Here is an 18,839-nt window from a genome sequence, read left to right as displayed (position 1 = left end):
GTTCCTGGGGGAGGCGGGGGGAGCATTAGGAGTGCCTATTCCACTCAGATGAGCGGAGTCTGTGCGCCTGTGAATGGATGTGTGAGCTCAGCAGAAGTGCCAGTGAAATTCACCACTTAGTTATTTAAACTTCCCTATTTGTATGTTTTTGCTGTTAAAAAGTATAAAAGATAGTATGTTTAGTAAGATTATATCCTGGGTTTGGAAAGTGATCCCAACATTCAGTTTCTAATTGATAATTTAGAAGGGCTGCCTTCCGGAGAGGGGAACTGACAGTGAAGGGAGCCTGTGGGATAATGAGAACTGCATTCCCACATCTGCAGGGGTCCAACTTTTACTTCCGGTGCTTAGGCTTTGGGGGGACCCTTCACTGTGGTGGGATTCCAGGCCCTCTGGTCTGATGTTGTGCAGCTGTCCCCCAGGGAGAGATGGGGACCGTAACTAGTTTGTAAGAAGTCATCTTGTGGCCCTCTGTTCGGAGCATTTTCCTCAGCGTCCTGGTTGTGGTCGTGTCTCCATGGCCAGACAACGTTGGGCCTGGATGTGGAGGCAGGGTGGATGACCTCCGCCATCCATGCCGATTTTGGCCAGGTAGGTTTGATAGGGAAGAGAGGAGTGAAAAGTCAAATTAGAAGAAGCTGAATTGACTCAGAGTGGAGAGTGGTGGTATTTCACTAGAGAGTGGTCGTGGCTGCTCCTGTGGGGAGAAGCCATGTGCCCCAGCTGAGGCCCAGAGGTTGCAGCCTTTCTTGGTGATGCTACCATTCTGCCCTAGGTCGGTGGGCCTGAGGGCATCCTGCAGAACGGGGCTGTGGATGACAGCGTGGCCAAGACCAGCCAGTTGTTGGCTGAGTTGAACTTCGAAGAAGATGAGGAAGATACCTATTACACGAAGGACCTCCCCGTACATGCCTGCAGGTGAGCGCCTTTGGCGGAGGGGAGGACTCGCCTCCCAGAGCATCCACAGTCCATGTGCATTCGCTGACTTTGCAGAGGCCTGTCTAAGACCATGGACTGTGACACTTGGGCAGTGTCCTTGGGAGTAAGGAGGTTGCTCAGGCCCTTGTATACACAGAAGTCCCTGTTACTGGGCAGGAGAGTAAGATCAGCACCCTCTGTCACCTCCGATTCTCCCAGCAGGAGGGGAAAAGATTCCCCTTCTCGGCCTTCTTCGGGCCGTGGGGTTGTTCCCCAGTACCTGCCCCACTCGCTCATCAGAAAGAATTCATCACATCGGATGATCATTTGGGTCTAGAGGGTAAATAGAGCAGCTAAGATTTCTCTTACAAAGAGATTACTGTAGGATTCTTTAAAATATCTGCCTCCCTGATGCGTTTGAGATTCCTGAAAAATTGGAAGCGAATGGTCAGTGGATAGACCTGCATATTGACCAAATTTGGAATTCTCATCTAGAGGAGGACCTATCCCTTATGTTTTGGACGTATTCTTGCTTTTTTGTTACACGTACACAAGGAAATTGAGACCAAAAGAGGTGAAATGATCTTGCTCAGGGCACCCCGCCAGGCAGGGCAGTAGGCCTGGGCCTCTGCTCAGCTTTGCCCGCCCCTCAGGCACACTGCCCCCTCTGAAGTCTGCACCCAGCATGGGACTGGGTGCCGCTCGCTCTTTATTTGGTAGGCTGACTTTTTAACTTTATGTTGGCTCTTTATTTATTCTCATTTACAAACATTTTTATGTATCACTAGTGTTCCCATTATATGTGAAGGTGCCCATGAAGTGGTCCTAGTGACACTGCAGGTGATTAAAGTCTGCACACCCCCTTGCCCTCCTGCTGTCCCTGTGTACTGGAGTGGGGAGAGTCCCCCTGGTGTGAGGTGTTGCGGGGAAGGTTCTTGGCCAAAGCACATTCTAGTTTGAAACTGAGTCTTGGCTTCATCCACGTACAGAACTGTGGAGAGCCAATGTTTTTGTTTTTGGTGTGTCGATGTTCAGAAAAGGGAGGCCAGGGGGGGCTCTCCTGAGGTGCTCCTTGCGAGAAGAGCTCAGTTGCACCCCCGGACCCTCCACTGCTGCGATGGCTGAGTGTTCCCAGGAGCACGGCGCCCTCTGCTGGAGCGTGGGAGGTGCTGTGAACACAGCATAGTCTCAGCTCTGTTTATCTTCCGTGTGCCAAGAGCTAGAGATGCTGATTTCCTGCTTATAAGTCACAGTTCCTGAAACTTGAGGCCAAGGGGAGTGACTAGGTCACCTTGGGGGTGTTAGGCCTCCATTGTTGGGCTCACCTGCCCCCTTGCACAGCTCTCACCCTGCCCCCCACCACCTGGAATGGGCTTTGCTGCCATCTGGGATGTCTTGAGAAGTCTCCACAGCACCCCTACCCCTTCCCTGTGTTCACAGAGGTCAAGAAGCCTCTGCAGTTAACTGATTGGATTTTGTTAGTGGGATCGTTGGGTTTGAGTATGTGTTTAATGAAAAACTTAAAAATGTTGTAAGAGGAAAGAATTTTACATCCTGCCAAATTAAAACCAGAGAGCGATCTTCCAGCCTTAACTGTTGATGTTTTGACTTTTTTAGTTACTGCGGAATACACGATCCTGCCTGCGTGGTTTACTGTAATACCAGCAAGAAGTGGTTCTGTAATGGACGTGGAAATACTTCTGGCAGGTAGATAATCAAACCGCGCATGTGTCTTTAATCAGTGCTGTGCTCAGATTTGTGTGTAAATTATGGAAATGTTGAAGCAAAGCACAATATAAAATCATGCTAACAAACCTGGTTTTTTCCTTCCTCTGTGACTGGTTTAACTTGAAACAGATGGTGGTGTGTGAATGCCTTAATGTATTTACCCTTGATTTATTCTCTGTGGTTCTTTTTATTATGCAAGTAGGGTTGGCTTAATTCTCGTTCCCAGTTTTTATTTATATTTTTCTGCAAGATGAGCTCCTGGCACGCCCGTTCATCTTCATTACTGGGTGCCTGGGGAGGATGTTCCCAGGACAGTAATGGGCATCCATGGGACCTGCTTCCTGAGGAGGCTCCCTCTGGCCTTAGCTCATCGGAGCAGTCCTGGGGCTAATATGGGCCAGATCCTGAATCATCAGATTAAATTAAGTTCACTTGACCATCGGCTCTGGGTTTCCCTTCCTGCTGTTGATCAGCAGCATCTGTGACGAGGTCCCTTGTTTTGTGTTTGGGGTGAGACCAGCATTGTGCGGGTGCTTGGATTCCAGGGGAGAGTCCGTTTGTCTGAGCTAGAGTGGTGGGACTCCTCAGCCCCCACTGCTGGCGCAGGTCTGGTCCTGGCGGCTCTTGCGGGGTTGCTGGGATATGCAGCAACTCCATTGCCATGAGAAACAGAGCAATCTCCGTAGGACAGGGCTCCAGGTCGTCAGCAGGAAAGCAGCATCTTCCTCTGAGGTTCATGTTTTGGAGAAATAAAGCAACTAAATTCTGTAGGCAAGTTTATTTGTACAGAGCCCACGCCCTTCCTGAGCCTTCAGCAGCCATGGACCAGGGCTTACCATCTTGTGCAGCCTAAGGACACAGAGTGGTCAGATCTCGTGTCAGCTTGGAGTTAGTGATGTGAATTATGGGGTTCTGAGTGAGGCAAGAAAGGGGTCTGGTGTTTTTTAGAGATTTGAAAGGAAAAGCATTTCAGGGTAAGCAGAAGAGACCAGTATCCCATTTTCTGAATGTTCTGGGTAATTTAAGTGTTACTGTGTGCATTAGTTCCTCTGCTGCAGGAAAGGCAGTTAAATAAAACTTGTCTTAGCTGGCACCCCCAGCTTCCGGTCAGCAGAGCCAAGATCAGGGAAGTGAGCAGAGGGCCTCTAAGGGAAAACAGACTCAACCAGCATTGTGTGTTCTGTGCAAGGTCAGATTGGGAAGGTGATGGGACAGCCACTCGCCTTCAGGAAGCTTTCAGTGTCATGGGGTGAGGTGGGCGTAGAAAAGACAAGAGGAAATCACTGCTTCCGGTAAAATGCCCAGTGGTGGCAGCTCCACAGGGGGTTACCAAGAGTGCTGATGATTGGTTAGATAATCTGACAGTCTTTGTGGGGCCAGAGAGGGTTAGGATGTTGTCATCTGAGCCCAAACTTGTAACATGAGGGGTTTCCCAAGGTGATGCGAGGCCGGTAGCAGGGAAGGCTGGAGGCCCAGCAGGCATGCTCAGTGTCTGACAAACCCACAGCAAAGCTGTGGATAGCGGGGGTGGCGGGGAGAGCCCGAGGCAGAGCTGCACACCACCTATGGTCCCTGAGCAAGGCTGGTGTAGCAGAGTGGGGAATTCAGCAGCTGGGGGATTCAGTAAGACCCTGGAGTAGGTGAATTGTGTCCTGAAAATGAGAAGGATGATAGAGCCCTGGCCATGCGCATTAACGAAAGAGCTGAGACAGTGGGGCTTTCAGATGGTTCAGAGCTGGCCCTGTGCTTCCAGAGAGTAGCCCTGAGCCCCCTTACTCAGTATTTTTGACTGTCCTCAGGTTTCTAATACGTTTAGTTATCAAGTTTCCTGGCCTGCAGCAAATGAGGAGGGTCATTGCTCCTGGAGGCAGGTGCAGGGGCCACGAGAAGTGACTTTGAAAGGAGCAGCAGAGAAACTACAGCGAGCAAAGAGGAGCAGTGAACAGGGGAGCCTCTCGCCTCTCCAGGACAGCAATCTTGGCCCCAGTAATAGATTCAGTTAGGCCCGATAAGTTGGATTTAAGAGAGCAGTAACTGGGCGGGGGGTGGGGGGAGGCAGGAACTATGTGAAACGTGTTAGGAAAGTTTTCCTTAAAAATAGTTCAAGTCAGATTGATTTTTGCACACAATGGGGAGCCAGTACAGGGGCGGGCTGGTCCCCTGGGATGCCAGATGGATGAGGTGTGACTGCTCTTGCTAATGGACCGTGACCGGTACCGGAACTTTTAACAGGGCTCAAAAATTGAAAGTGGTGAAAAGCCAAACTTTGAGTGTTAACTATTTATCATTTCCTGGTTTCAGCCACATTGTAAATCACCTCGTGAGGGCAAAATGCAAAGAGGTGACTCTACACAAGGATGGGCCCCTGGGGGAGACGGTTCTGGAGTGTTACAATTGCGGCTGCCGCAACGTCTTCCTCCTTGGCTTCATCCCTGCCAAGGCTGACTCGGTGGTGGTGCTGCTGTGCAGGTGAGGGTGGGGCCTCGATTTCCTAGGGGACTGCCTTTCCGAAAAGACAGCCACTCTATGGCTCTGACTCCCTGGAGCTCTAAGATACTTTAAAATAGTGTCTGCCGGCTGGCGAGGTGTAAGGAGGTTCGGTAAGGTGGGGTAGGGGTGGGATTGAGGCTTGTTAGATAGCTAGGAATGTCGAACTCTTTTGGGATGTGTTCTGGTTAAATCATAAAAATCATCCTGTGAAAGCAAAGTCTGTTCTGAGTTTTAAGAATTCACAGCTCAGGCACATGGGGAGATGCAATTTATTGCTAACAATTTAAAGGTAATGTGATCGTATAATAAATTGTAGGGAATGCCACTCTGAGGTGAAAGGGAATCAGTCTTTAAGGGCAGAGGTCATCCTCACCTGGGTGCTCCCCGCCCTTGGGCCTTTTGTAGGCAGCCCTGTGCCAGTCAGAGCAGCCTCAAGGACATCAACTGGGACAGCTCACAGTGGCAGCCCCTGATCCAGGACCGTTGCTTCCTGTCCTGGCTGGTCAAGATTCCTTCTGAGCAGGAGCAGCTGCGGGCCCGGCAGATCACCGCGCAGCAGATCAACAAGCTGGAGGAGCTCTGGAAGGTGAGGCCCGCTGGGAATGCAGATCCATCTCAGCACCAAGTTTCCAGGAGGGAGAGTGGAACTGGGGTAGCGTCTTCAGAAACAGGAGATTCTGGAAGGAGCTAGAGTGAGACTCTGTAGCCTCCACCTGGAGTGACCCCTTGCTAGGAGTGTGGGCACCACAGTCACCTCCGCTAGGTGCCATCTTAGAGAGAGGAAAGCTCTGGCTGTTGGAATTTTTCTCTTCTTGCTAAAGGCAAAAGGTGGGTGGTGGGAAGGAGGAGGATGGGACCCAGCTATGGGTGGACATGTCAAGGGGAGCCAGGCCTGAGTAGGCAAACAGGACTGCAAGTGCACAGGCCTCATCAGGGCTGTAACATGTCAGAGCCAAGGAGGCACCAGGCTGGGGGCGAGCGTTCAGTGGGAATGAGGTCAGGATCTCAAAGGTTAGATGTGGGACCCAGAGAAGCCAGACAAGTGAAAGGAAGAGGGGCTGTCAGGTCAGGTAGTGGGATTCCTGCCCTGCCCGCAGATCATTTCTTTAGAGAAGCCCTTCTCTGGTTCTGACAGTTTAGATTTTTTGATAAAGTTTTAATAACTAGACTAGAAATTTTAATTAGGCACCCATGTAATTAGAAATCTGAAATGTGAATTTATTTTCACTTCAAGTGCAAGTCAAAATATTTTTCAAGTATTGTCTAGCAAAGAACCTTTCTGCCTCGATTTTCAGGTTGCCACGATTATTTTACCATTTCAGTTTGTATCCAAACAGCCCACATACTGTTTTGTTCCTGCCAAGGAAGAGTGTCACTCTTGTTGGTGCAGCATAGGGCCAGGAGGACCCTGTGCTGGGGGGTCTGTTCACCTGCCGGAGAAACTCGTGGTCTTTCTGGCAGCCAGGAAGAGGTGTTCTTTCTCCCAGTTCGGGGGCTAGGTCTTCGTTGGAGGATGCAGCCATCTGATGGTATAGGCATGTCAGGCTATGTGGCTGCCACGGTGTCCACCTCTGTGTGCCATGTTGACTTCCTGATATGGGTGCCACCGACCACTGGGTGCCCTTCTCTCCATGAGCCCAACATCAGCTCATCCTGAGAAGTGATGGGTGTGCCCAATAGAGGTGAAAAGAGGAAAGAACATGGTGCTGATTCTTGTCCTCTAGGAAAATCCGTCTGCCACCTTGGAGGACCTGGAGAAGCCAGGAGTGGATGAGGAGCCACAGCATGTCCTCCTGCGGTATGAGGATGCTTACCAGTACCAGAACATATTCGGCCCTCTGGTCAAGCTGGAGGCCGACTACGATAAGAAACTAAAGGAGTCCCAGGTGATGTGGTGTGTGCAGGAGGGTCTGGTCATTTTAACCAAGCATCTCTTCTGAGCCTTGGGGCGGGCAGTTTTCTCTGCAGATGCTGATGTGGGCTGAGGCACAGCCCCCGAGAGACGGAACCGTGGATGGAGGACAGGCGAGGGAGCACTCTGTGGGCAGATGCCCCATCACTCAGAGCCAGACACCCGCCTAGGTGTTTTCTGATTTTAAATTCAACAAAAATTCCTCACAGTCGGGTTCGTAGGCTTTACCCGCAGCCACAAGAGTCAGACCCTAGGAGCCCACAGCTGCCGAGGACACTGCTTGTGTCTGTCCCGCAGAGACCATGCACAGGAAGCAAGAGCGCCGAGGCTCACGGGCTGCATCCTCAGCCATCAGCTTCCTTTTCTCCGTCCGCAGCCCACAGAGAAGCTGCCTCCAAGAACAGACATCATGTGGGGGTCTCCTGGTCGTCTTGTGCAGGTTTAGGGGTCCTGATGACTTCTCTCCCGGATATGCCCTTGGTATTTCAGGCTATCGGGTGCCGCTCACTGTAGGGCACACGCTTGTGGAAACCCAGACACGAGGAGTCCAGGCCCGTGTCTGTGTTGCAGGCTAACAGGGCTCTTATTTTTTATGTGCTCAGACTCAAGATAACATCACGGTCAGGTGGGACCTGGGCCTTAACAAGAAGAGAATCGCCTACTTCACTTTGCCCAAGACTGACTCTGGTAATGAGGATTTAGTCATAATTTGGTTAAGAGGTGATTTTAAGTTTTAAAATATTTGTGACCATAAGTAGCATAAAATTCCTAGTTCCACCCTTGTAAAGTATCCCTTAATTTAAACTCTTTATGGTGGCGTCTGTGGCGCATGTTGAAAACACTAAGTTTCTTACTCTTTTCCCTGTAAGACATGCGGCTCATGCAGGGGGACGAGATATGCCTGCGGTACAAAGGGGACCTGGCGCCCTTGTGGAAAGGGATCGGCCACGTTATCAAGGTCCCTGATAGTATCCTTTGTGTAAAGAAGGGCTGGCACAGGCACCCTCTGCCCACGTCTCTGATGAGCTTGTCCTGAGCATAGGAGACCTGTGTGGGGGTCGGCACAGGGAGCCTTCTTGAAGCCTCAGGTGCAGGGAAGGGTGTTGGGTACGGCCACGGCTGCAAGAGCCTTTTTTTGAGTCATGTTTGTTTCCAATCATTGAGCCCTTTCTTCAGTTGTACTCTGAGGTCGCACTGTTTGTATAAAACTGATGAAAGAGCTGGCTAGGCAGAAGCCAGGGCGCTTCGAGTTCTGTGCCTGCGGGCTCTGCAGTTGCTCACGGTTGGGACCTGGCACCTGGGCCCTGGGCTTGGCTGCTCCATGCTGGCACTGGGTGCTGCCCCAGGCTCACAGGGAGGACACTGCTGGCTGCAGTGGTCCCGGACAGTGGGCTGAATCTGTCAGTGAGATTGGGCCTCACTGGCTGCGTTTTCTGTTTGGTGCAGAGGAGGGTCTGCCTCCTCAGTATCCGAATGCGGGCTCCTCAGAAAGGCTTCTGACAAGGGTGAAACTTAACTCAGTGGCAGATTATGGTGATGAGATTGCCATTGAGCTTCGGAGCAGTGTGGGCGCGCCCGTGGAGGTGACTCATAACTTCCAAGTGGATTTTGTGTGGAAGTCAACCTCATTCGACAGGTATGTCGCCTCCTTCCCCGCCTCTACTTCCCTGCAACTGCTTCTCAGTCACCTGCTTTGGTGTGGCTCCTGCCTCCAGCATCCCCGGGCTTCTCCCCGTAACAGAGGAGCAGGTCTGCACGCCACTGACCTGGCCCTTTCCTGACAGGATGCAGAGTGCATTGAAAACCTTTGCTGTGGATGAGACCTCCGTGTCGGGCTACATCTACCATAAGCTGCTCGGCCACGAGGTGGAGGATGTGATCATCAAGTGCCAGCTGCCCAAGCGCTTCACGGCACAGGGGCTCCCTGACCTCAACCACTCTCAGGTTCTCACCTGTCCCGGGGGCAGGGGGGTCCTGGACTGCAGAGCCTGCCGGGTGAGCGGCCCTCCGCCATGCCTGCACCCCTAATGGCCACTTGTGTCTGAAGGTTTATGCCGTCAAGACTGTGCTACAGAGACCACTGAGCCTGATCCAGGGACCACCGGGCACAGGAAAGACAGTGACCTCAGCCACCATCGTCTACCACCTGGCTCGGCAAGGCAATGGGTAGGGCTCTGCACGGCTCAAGGCAGTGAGGGGGAGGCCAGTCTTCCAGGAGGGCTCAGGGCCCCGGGTGCCTGGCATGCTGCATTTCACCGTTTGCGTAAGATCTGGCCCTTGTGGTTGCTTTGAACAAGCAAGCCTGCCATTCTTGTAAAGGCCGCGCTGGGTAGGTTCATCCTGGGTTGTATTGTCCTATGTGCATCTCGGAGCTTTGAAAGTCTTCATGGTGTGGGCAGGAGGTGAGGATGTCGGTCTCAGTTGTTAACGGGGTGTTGCACAAGTAGAGTAAAGATGAGGTGGGGATAGGAAGCTCCAGACCGTCTGGGTTTTAGCTCCTTCAGTATCGTGTCATTCCTGGCTTTAGTCTTAGATCTCGAACTGGCTCCACTTCCTGTGATTCAGAGCAACAGTCTTAGCTAATTAGGATTTTCTCGGGCGAGCACTGAGACCTTGGCTCACCTTGTGTTGAAGGCCTGTGCTCGTCTGTGCTCCAAGCAACATAGCTGTGGATCAGCTGACTGAGAAGATCCACCAGACCGGGCTGAAAGTTGTGCGGCTCTGTGCAAAGAGCCGCGAGGCTATTGACTCCCCGGTGTCCTTCCTGGCCCTGCACAACCAGATCAGAAACATGGACAGGTGGGTGTTGGGTAACTGACCTCAGGTGAGGTGCATCTCCTCCGCCTAGGCCCTGGCGGCTCACACGCCCCTGTTTTTCCAGCATGCCAGAGCTCCAGAAGCTGCAGCAGCTGAAGGATGAGACTGGGGAGCTGTCGTCCGCAGATGAGAAGCGGTACCGGGCCCTGAAGCGCACTGCTGAGAGGGAGCTGCTCATGGTGAGCTCTGCCCCCGACCCTGCTGCCCTGGAACTGGCCTGGGCCTCAGGGCTTCGTTAGGACTGAAGGACCTGTTTGGATACTCTTTTGCATTTGAGGAGAAAACTTTGATAACCTCCTTCTAATGCTCTTCCTGAGATCACACAGAGACATCTTGCCTGAAACACATGATTTTTAGGCTTCCACTCCCTGCCAGCCTCCCTTCTGCTGGGATCTTGGGAACCTGGTCTGCACACCCTGGGGGTGGGGGGGAGCTGGATTGCTGTCTCCTGCTTTTTTGTAAGAAACCAACCAAAAACGATCTCAGCCTGATAGTCGGTTTCCCTTGCTCAGCACTGCCCCTCAGAGGCTGTCTCGAGGCACAGAGCCCTTTCTTAGGCGTGAAGCCCAACCACTTAGGACCACAAAAGTTAGTGTCATCACAGCCTGGATAGTAGATGTTGTCAGGGAAGGACCACTTGTTTTCATAGTTGTTGCAGAGGGCCTGGACCAGAATGGTGTCTGTGTCCTGTCCTGCCTGCCCTTTGGGGTCTAGTGCCCTGATGCCTGGCACACTTTCTTTTCCAGAACGCTGATGTCATCTGTTGCACGTGCGTGGGCGCGGGGGACCCGAGGCTTGCCAAGATGCAGTTCCGCTCCATTTTAATCGATGAAAGCACCCAGGCCACCGAGCCAGAGTGCATGGTCCCCGTGGTCCTTGGAGCCAAGCAGGTGGGCTGCAGCACATCCATTGTAGTCTTGTTTGAAAATTGGTGTGCATTCTTTTTTGTTCCAATTCTGCATAATTCTTAGTGCTGAAGTTTTGTTTTTGTTGTTTGTTTTGTTTTCATGTCCTGCGGTGCTGATGCCCTGACAGAGCACAGAGGGATGCACAGCAGGCCCTTTGGTTGGGGGGGTGGGGTGGTCTCTGAAGGGTGGACTAGGCACAGAGCTTCTGTGTGGGCTCTGAGTGCAAGTTTGTGTGTTTCATGTATGTGGTGGGTGGTTTTCCCATCCCAAGTCAGTATCTTGCCACCTGAACTCTCATAGCCAGGTGTTTATATGGACCCTGGGCCTCTTGGTCCCCTTTGAGTGGACTTCTAGGTTGTTTCATGCTTGAGCTTCTTACTTGTGTGTGGGCCTCTCACCACAGCTGATCCTTGTGGGTGACCACTGCCAGCTGGGCCCCGTGGTGATGTGCAAGAAGGCGGCCAAGGCCGGGCTGTCCCAGTCACTCTTCGAGCGCCTGGTGGTGCTGGGCATCCGTCCCATCCGCCTCCAGGTCCAGTATCGGATGCACCCTGCGCTCAGTGCCTTCCCATCCAACATCTTCTACGAGGGCTCTCTTCAGAACGGTGTCACTGCAGGTAATGCTCGGCTCAGAGCGAGGGGCGTAAGTGACAGCTTGTATGCAAGGGGTGCCTCAGAGGCACAGTGGTCCATGGGACAGAACGTACACTCTAGAGTGTGGGACATTCTCAGGGTTGTGGGCAAGGGGGAGTCCATGTCCTCGTGAAATTCAGAGTCACTACATGAGAATCCCCACCATTGGCTCACAATATACAGCATATAGACGAGGGGGTGGCAGAGCTGACCGCCCCTCCCACTCCTTCCTCAGAGGTTCTCAAAGTTTGGGCTCTGGGGGTCTCAGAGACCTCTGCACAACTGAGGCCAAACTGCTTTCATAGAAACACCAGGGCATTGTGTGCCCTTTGGCTGTGCTGACACTTGCTAATGGCTCAGAAGCCTCAGCACAAGTCAGTGGTACAAGCAGACTGCTGTGTGTCGTCGTTACCACCACACGCCTGTGGCGGGCAGTGTCCTGGATCCAGAAGCAAAGACAACTCAGTTTACTAATCCTTGAGTGCATGTTGCTGTGATTCTGTGTGTGATGGGAGAGGAAGTTCTCCTAAGACACTTGTCAGGTGTGAGGTTCTTGAAGGAAGGACTCACAGACACACTGTAGTTATGCAGCCTGGGATATTCAGCAGGAATTTTCCTAAAAATGATCAAAATAAGCCTGTGGCTTCAAGGAGAACAACTGACAGGATCCATCACCAGTGCTAAAATCTGAGCATTAAAATAAATACTAGAATTTTGGAAAACCCATGTTCCCTAGTATGAGCTGACCAAGTCTTCCTGATGCTGAGTGGCTTTTCTGTTGGGATCTTGGTGGTGACAGATGTCAGGTGCGTCAGCCTTTGGAAGGTCCTCCTGACTGGATGAGCAGGCACTTCCTATTCCAAGGGCCAGCAGGAGTGCTGCCAAGTCACTCAGGGTCAGAATTCATGTGAGCACAGGGCAGAGTAGAGAGGCCATCATCACTGACTGCAGGGTGACCTCCTGTCCATCTTTCCTGTAGAATCAGGGGCAGAATTCCGCAGTAGTGAAAAAGCTCACAAAACAGGCTTCCCTTTTCCAACCACATGCATCTGTGAGGCCTGACCATCCTTACATACTGCAAGGGCTCATGGGAGCCTGGGAACAGTATAGTGAAATGAGTTGCAAAAATTCACTAAATATATTTTAGTGAAAAATATAGTTACTTTTTATAAAAAGTGTTTTTAAGTTAATATGTTTACTTTTAAATGAACTTTAAAAAAATATTTTAAATTTAAAATACAATAAATACCAGATGTCATCCACAGAGACTAACTGTTTGGGCTCCTCAACTTTTCAGAGTGTAAAGGGGTTCTAAGAGCAGTGTTTGAGAACCACAGACTTAGTGTCTCGTTGATGCCAGCAGCCTGCCCTATTGGCCTTGTTTCGCCCACTTTATAGATGAGGAGACTGAGGCTGACAGCATACGTGCCTGTCCAGGGCCACTCAGCTGCTGTGTTGTGCAGTCTTGACACTTAGAATGCTGCCAGTCCATTGGGTGATGAGGGTAGAAAAGGCCAGGCCAAGAGGAGCTTGTTTGTGATTCTCTGACACAGTTGACACTTGGGAAAGCCGCCACTTAACACTGATTCAGTCCCTCGCCAGCCTTGTTCCACCTACCTCCACGGTGGCGTCTCTGTACAGCAGGGGTTGGTGGTGGTGGTTCGTTCACTGCTGTACCATTAGTGCCCAGGACATAGCACCCAATAAGTGTATTTTTAAAACTCTCTATTGAAGTGTAAAGAAATGCGTGGATTTAAAGTGTTCAGCTTAATGAGTTTTCACTCGGTGAATACGCCTATGTAACAGCACCTGACTCTAAAAGCTCAGCGTGACCAGCTCCCTGAAGTGACCCCTGTCCAGGGCAGTGCCGGCGCTTGCCCAGACCCTCTGACTCAGGGTAGCCGGACATCAGCTGTGGTGGGAGTGTTTACATCACAGGGATTGGCAAGCACTGTAGGTTAGCCCTTGTCCCACCCCCAGCAGGTGGTTAAATGTTTGCCAACAGCCTCTGGGCTAACTGGCTACTGAACTGGCCAGCTGCTGCCCTCACCTGAACGATAGAGGTGGGCTTTGCCTCATTTCCAGCTTGACATAAAAGGATCATACTTCCCTCAGATGTCAGACTTCCTTCATCAATGTTAGGCTATTTTGATGCAAAAATACGAGTTTTCTTAAACTAATCTGTTAATTAGGTACAACTCCAGTCAAGATGTTTCAAAGAGGTGGTGGGATGTATGATTTGACAAGCTGATTTTTTAAATTATAAGGACACGCATAGGATCAAGCACCCAAGATGAACACGAAGAGCCTGATGAAGTACTAGATGTCAGGACTTACTGTAAAGCTGCAGTTGACGACTCACTGGGCATAGCACCCAGGATAGAGTCTAGAGGCAGACCCACCTGTCTACGAGCCCTGGTTTGTGGGACCAATGGGACAGATTTCAACAGTGTCATCCATAAAAGCCAGTTGTAAGGGCTTATGGGTCCCTTAAGGTACAACATAAAGCTTCTGGAAGCAAACCTTCATTACACTGGCATAGGCAAAGTTTTCTTAAACAGACTGCAGAAAGTGCTACCGGTGAGATCTGTAGCAAGTAAGCCGGCTTTGTTCTAGGCACAGTGCCAAGTGTTCCTAGGAGTTTTGGTCAGAGGACCCACTCGGTGGCCTCCCCAGGGCCCTGCAGTCCTGAGTCTCTTGCCTGGAGCCTGCTGTTTCCCCCTCCACTGTGTGCCTGTGCCCAAGGTGGCATGGCCTCCACTCAGCTCTCCATCAGCTCAGCCGAGACCGGCTACTCTTTTTTTTCTCTGATGGAATGCTTTCTTTTTTCTGTCCATAATGACAGCGGATCGTGTGAAGAAGGGCTTTGACTTCCAGTGGCCCCAACCAGATAAACCGATGTTCTTCTACGTGACCCAGGGCCAAGAGGAGATTGCCAGCTCAGGCACCTCCTACCTGAACAGGTAAGCAAGGACTCTTCTGCAGCGTCTGCTGGCCTCAGTGATGGCTTGTCCAGTGACCGCCAACCTGTTGGTTTTGTGGTGGTGAAACTTCCTTGCCTTCCTTATCCTCATTCTGTTCAGATGCTTAAACCAACAGCATATTTCCACCTCATCTTTTCAGTATCTATTTTTATGATGAGCAGATCCTTTATAAGCCCATGTATGAACCTTTTGTGTCCTTCACGACTCTCTTGACGAAGGATGGGGCAGCCCAACTGTGGGCGCACCAAGTGGGGCCTTCACGGGGCTGCGCTGGAGGTGGGCTGCCCCGAGCCTCCACAGCCTCCAGACTCAGGTCTCAGGAGCCCGTGAGTGGAACCTGCGAAGTGAAAGCCCAATTTTCTTAGGACGGAGGCTGCAAATGTGGAGAAGATCACCACGAAGCTGTTGAAGGCAGGTGCCAAGCCAGACCAGATCGGCATCATCACGCCCTACGAGGGCCAGCGCTCCTACCTAGTGCAGTATATGCAGTTCAGCGGCTCCCTGCACACCAAGCTCTACCAGGTGCGCACGCCCAGTCTGGCTGCCGGGTCCTACCAAGGGCGCTGACCTTTGACCACCTTGCAGTGGAGATGCAGCAGGCAGGTGGCTGGCACCTGGGGGCTCTGCAGACTTCAGGTCCCAGACTTGACGGTGGGATTTAATGGTGCATCTCGACACATTTTGTGCAGGCTGGGAGTCCTTGAAGGAAGCCAGCTGGCTGACCATGACCATTGCCCTTTCCAGGAGGTGGAAATCGCCAGTGTGGATGCGTTCCAGGGGCGTGAGAAGGACTTCATCATCCTCTCGTGTGTGCGGGCGAATGAGCACCAAGGCATTGGATTTTTAAACGACCCCAGGCGGCTTAATGTGGCCCTGACCAGAGCGCGGTATGGAGGGCTGAGTCCTGTCGTGAGCAGTTACTCACTTGTCCCCAGCACTCCTGGTGGGTGCTGGCACAGACAGGCCAGGCATCTGGGCAGGAACGTGGAGGGTGGCCCTCGCGGCTCCTGTGTGGTGAAAGGGGTTCCTAGGCACCCTTACATTGGATTTGGGTTTTGGGTTTGTTTGGTCTTGTCTCAGACCATTTTGTGTCATGTTCTGCTCACCACGTGACGCTAAGCTCAGTGTCTTTTTGCCCATGTTTTGCAGATACGGGGTCATTATTGTGGGCAACCCAAAGGCCCTGTCCAAGCAGCCTCTCTGGAACCACTTGCTGAACTACTACAAGGAGCAGAAGGTGCTGGTGGAGGGGCCCCTGAATAACCTGCGGGAGAGCCTCATGCAGTTCAGCAAGCCCAGGAAGCTGGTCAACACCATCAACCCAGTGAGCACCAGCTGCGGGCAGGGGGACGGGGACTGCTGGGAGCCCCTTTCTCCCCAAGCCATGACACATGTCAGTGTGTGAACAGGAGCGATGCCTGCTGGCCTGACCCCACAGAGCCCCCCGTGCCAGGTTTCCCAAGAGTTCTGAGGCCTTTCTGGTCTTGAGCCTTTTGGGATGCTACGTCACAGGTGGCACCTCAGAGTCAGATACAAGCAGGAGATTTTGTAAACCTGAGGTGCCCTGGGGGCTTAGGGAGTGGATGCTGCTCAGCCTGAAGCCCAGAGATAGAAACATTCAGCATCAAAGGCCAGGTCAGGAGGAGCGAGCAAGGCCAAAGCAGATAAGCCAGCAAGGCTCGGGGGTGTCCTTGGTGCAGCCTGGCCATCTCCCAGGCCACCAGTTCTTTGAAAAGTTCTTCCTTGTGTTGACATGATAAATTCCTCACTTAATTCCTCTAAACTCTTTCCAGGGAGCCCGATTCATGACAACAGCCATGTATGATGCCCGGGAGGCGATTATCCCAGGATCAGTCTATGACCGGAGCAGCCAGGGTGAGTCTCTGTGGGGGACCAAGCTGGCCCCTCGGTTGTTGACTATTCCCATGCCCACAGCTTCCAGCTTGGTTACTGCTAGAGTGGCCTCCCAAGCCTCAGTCCACAGAAACCTGTCTGACAGTGAGAGTTCTTTCTCCGCTTCTTTTGTCTGAAATCAGAGAATTGGTCTTTGGCAGTTTCTGAAAACCAGATTTTTTTTAAGTAATACAGCTCTATGTATAGCAGTTTCTCAGCAAGTACTTACTGCAGCTCTGCCTGTTTGCCCCTGTGCTTCCACCCAACCCTGCCTGCCCTTTGCTCGCCTTCTCAGTGGAAAGGTCACACCTGCAGCCTCGTTTCAGGTTTCACTGCTTTCCTGAAGCTTTAGCTCAGGTCTGTCAGACCTCAGGGTCAGGCGCACGCCCTTTTTTCCTGTGTGAGGTTTGTGTGTGTACTAAGGCTAGTTCCTGTTGCCCGGAACTCTTCCTCTTCCCTGAGCCAATCTATGGATGGTTGCCGTTCATCCCCCCAGATCCCTACCTCCTGGGACCCTGAGCCTGTGGGCTCTGTGCCACCTGCCTGAGTTATACATTGGCCTTCAACCTCTCATGTGTTTGTCATCCACTCCTGAGGGCAGGTGCACTCGGCTGCTCCTCTTACATGTTAAATTGGCAGGACCCCTTTCCCTGCTCCAGTGTTCTCCTGACTGCTGGGCTCAGACTGGGTGTTGTGTTCTTTAATAACAACAGAGCTCTCATCACACATCCAACGAGTCGCCAAGTAGCTGAGGGTTTCCTGGGTCCATCCTTCATCCCTGAGTCCAGTGTGGGTCTGGTTAGACCCAGGGCTGCCCTGGGTCTTTTGCCTTCAGTGAGATCTGCTGGTCTGTCAAGCTTAGACGTTTCCTTGCTTGATGGGGGAGGGGTGGTGGTGGCAGCGGTGGCATGTAATATGAATATAACATTTGCCATAAAAGGGGCTTTTTAAAAAAGATTAGAAATGTAGGGGTTTTCAGTTTTTCAGATCCCCGTGGAACAGTGATTCTCAATTCCCTGGGGGAAGAGGTTCAGTGACAGGAAAAGACAGACATTTCAACTGTGGGCAGACCAGCTGATTTGAAGGGCAGGCAACAGAATCATTTGGATGCTGTGTGACCCCTGCCATTCACCTTGTGTCTTGTAGGCCGGCCCTCAAACATGTACTTCCAGACCCATGACCAGATTGGCATGATCAGTGCTGGCCCCAGCCACGTGGCCGCCATGAACATTCCCATCCCCTTTAATCTAGTCATGCCACCCATGCCACCGCCGGGGTATTTTGGACAAGCTAATGGGCCAGCTGCAGGTGAGTACTGAGCAGCATTCTGTGGGGAAGATCAGTTTGGCCTTGGAGTTTATTCACATCCAGGCTCTGAGCAGGTGTGCTTGTCTGTGAGGCTCAGAACCTCCTTCAAGGAACCCTGGACTGCTGTCTTTCAGGCCGGGGCACCCCGAAAGGCAAGACTGGTCGTGGGGGGCGCCAGAAGAACCGCTTTGGGCTTCCTGGGCCCAGTCAGACGAATCTCCCTAACAGCCAGGCTAGCCAAGACGTGGCGTCACAGCCCTTCTCACAGGGTGCCCTGACCCAGGGCTACATCTCCATGAGCCAGCCCTCCCAGATGAGCCAGCCCGGCCTCTCCCAGCCTGAGCTGTCCCAGGTGAGCCCTCTGGCACTTTAACTGGAGACACCTCACACCCACAGGGAAGTCAGATCAGCCCAGGGAGCCCGCCCCACACACAGACACCCTGACACTCACCCCTAAAGACCATAGCAGTGGGACTATAGGTCTAGAACATTCCATGCACAATACTGTCCTGGGTAGCTGGCCTGGGTTACCTCTCTCCAATGGCAGGGTAACCAATGTGGATTTCCTGCCACTTAGGCTTGAGGGTAAGTTTCCAGACTGTTCTCTGGGGTTGGTGAGGGGCTGGACACAGCAGATTCCAGAGGCTGGGGGGATGAGTACACGTCCTCCAACGGGGTGCTCATCTCTCCAACCTTGTCTTCCAGGACAGTTACCTTGGAGATGAGTTTAAGTCACAGATTGATGTGGCGCTGTCACAAGACTCCACATACCAGGGAGAGCGGGCGTACCAGCACGGCGGAGTGACGGGGCTGTCCCAGTACTAGAAGGCAAGCCAGCCTCTGGAGGAGGTCTTCTCTGGGATCTGGACTTCTAGGGAAATTCGGGAAACGTGGTGGGAGCCTCAAGTCCCCGAGGGGCCAGCTCATCCTGGCACCTGTCACTTTGGGTTTCTGCACCTCTGCTCACATTGTCAGAGGGACGTGAGCTTCGTGCACACCTCCTGTACATTATCCTCTCTGGAGAGGGTCCTAGAGCTTAGTGAGAAAGGGGTGGATGTCGGGGCTTCCCAGCCACCCGAGTAGGCAGGGAGGAGGCGGACACACTTCTTGCCCCAACAAGGGAGCTCATGAGGGTGGCAAGGGTCTCAGCTCCCTGGTACACGGGCACCTCTGGAGGTGCTTCTAGGTGCCTGTGAGGGCCTTGCTGCATGGTTCCCCGTCCGTGATGTGTGTGGCTGGAGCAGGGCA

At 52.3% G+C, this 18,839-nt stretch overlaps 1 protein-coding gene across 2 annotated transcripts in view; it reads left to right on the top strand.

Moving 5' to 3' along the window:
* Positions 1 to 18,839, top strand: part of UPF1 (UPF1 RNA helicase and ATPase) — a 32,110-nt gene that overhangs the window by 11,112 nt on the left and 2,159 nt on the right. Inside the window, exons 2-23 of one of the 2 annotated variants that reach the window (XM_032465208.1) lie at positions 776 to 918; positions 2,536 to 2,625; positions 4,948 to 5,115; positions 5,542 to 5,722; positions 6,861 to 7,022; positions 7,651 to 7,768; positions 7,918 to 8,016; positions 8,576 to 8,684; positions 8,833 to 8,992; positions 9,096 to 9,214; positions 9,683 to 9,847; positions 9,930 to 10,044; positions 10,612 to 10,755; positions 11,177 to 11,390; positions 14,252 to 14,369; positions 14,756 to 14,912; positions 15,135 to 15,277; positions 15,540 to 15,714; positions 16,184 to 16,265; positions 17,430 to 17,591; positions 17,726 to 17,943; positions 18,297 to 18,419. In XM_032465208.1, coding sequence (XP_032321099.1) covers positions 776 to 918; positions 2,536 to 2,625; positions 4,948 to 5,115; positions 5,542 to 5,722; positions 6,861 to 7,022; positions 7,651 to 7,768; positions 7,918 to 8,016; positions 8,576 to 8,684; positions 8,833 to 8,992; positions 9,096 to 9,214; positions 9,683 to 9,847; positions 9,930 to 10,044; positions 10,612 to 10,755; positions 11,177 to 11,390; positions 14,252 to 14,369; positions 14,756 to 14,912; positions 15,135 to 15,277; positions 15,540 to 15,714; positions 16,184 to 16,265; positions 17,430 to 17,591; positions 17,726 to 17,943; positions 18,297 to 18,416 — 3,162 coding nt within the window. In that variant the 3' untranslated portion in view covers positions 18,417 to 18,419. The remainder of the gene's footprint in view (positions 1 to 775; positions 919 to 2,535; positions 2,626 to 4,947; positions 5,116 to 5,541; positions 5,723 to 6,860; positions 7,023 to 7,650; positions 7,769 to 7,917; positions 8,017 to 8,575; positions 8,685 to 8,832; positions 8,993 to 9,095; positions 9,215 to 9,682; positions 9,848 to 9,929; positions 10,045 to 10,611; positions 10,756 to 11,176; positions 11,391 to 14,251; positions 14,370 to 14,755; positions 14,913 to 15,134; positions 15,278 to 15,539; positions 15,715 to 16,183; positions 16,266 to 17,429; positions 17,592 to 17,725; positions 17,944 to 18,296; positions 18,420 to 18,839) is intronic. The other variant, XM_032465209.1, reaches the window with a different exon arrangement.

This window comes from Camelus ferus, chromosome 22, assembly GCF_009834535.1.
Source record: "Camelus ferus isolate YT-003-E chromosome 22, BCGSAC_Cfer_1.0, whole genome shotgun sequence".
NCBI classification, from domain to species: Eukaryota; Metazoa; Chordata; class Mammalia; order Artiodactyla; family Camelidae; genus Camelus; species Camelus ferus.
Note: the sequence above shows the minus strand (reverse complement) of the source record. Positions and strands in the feature narration are given on the sequence as shown.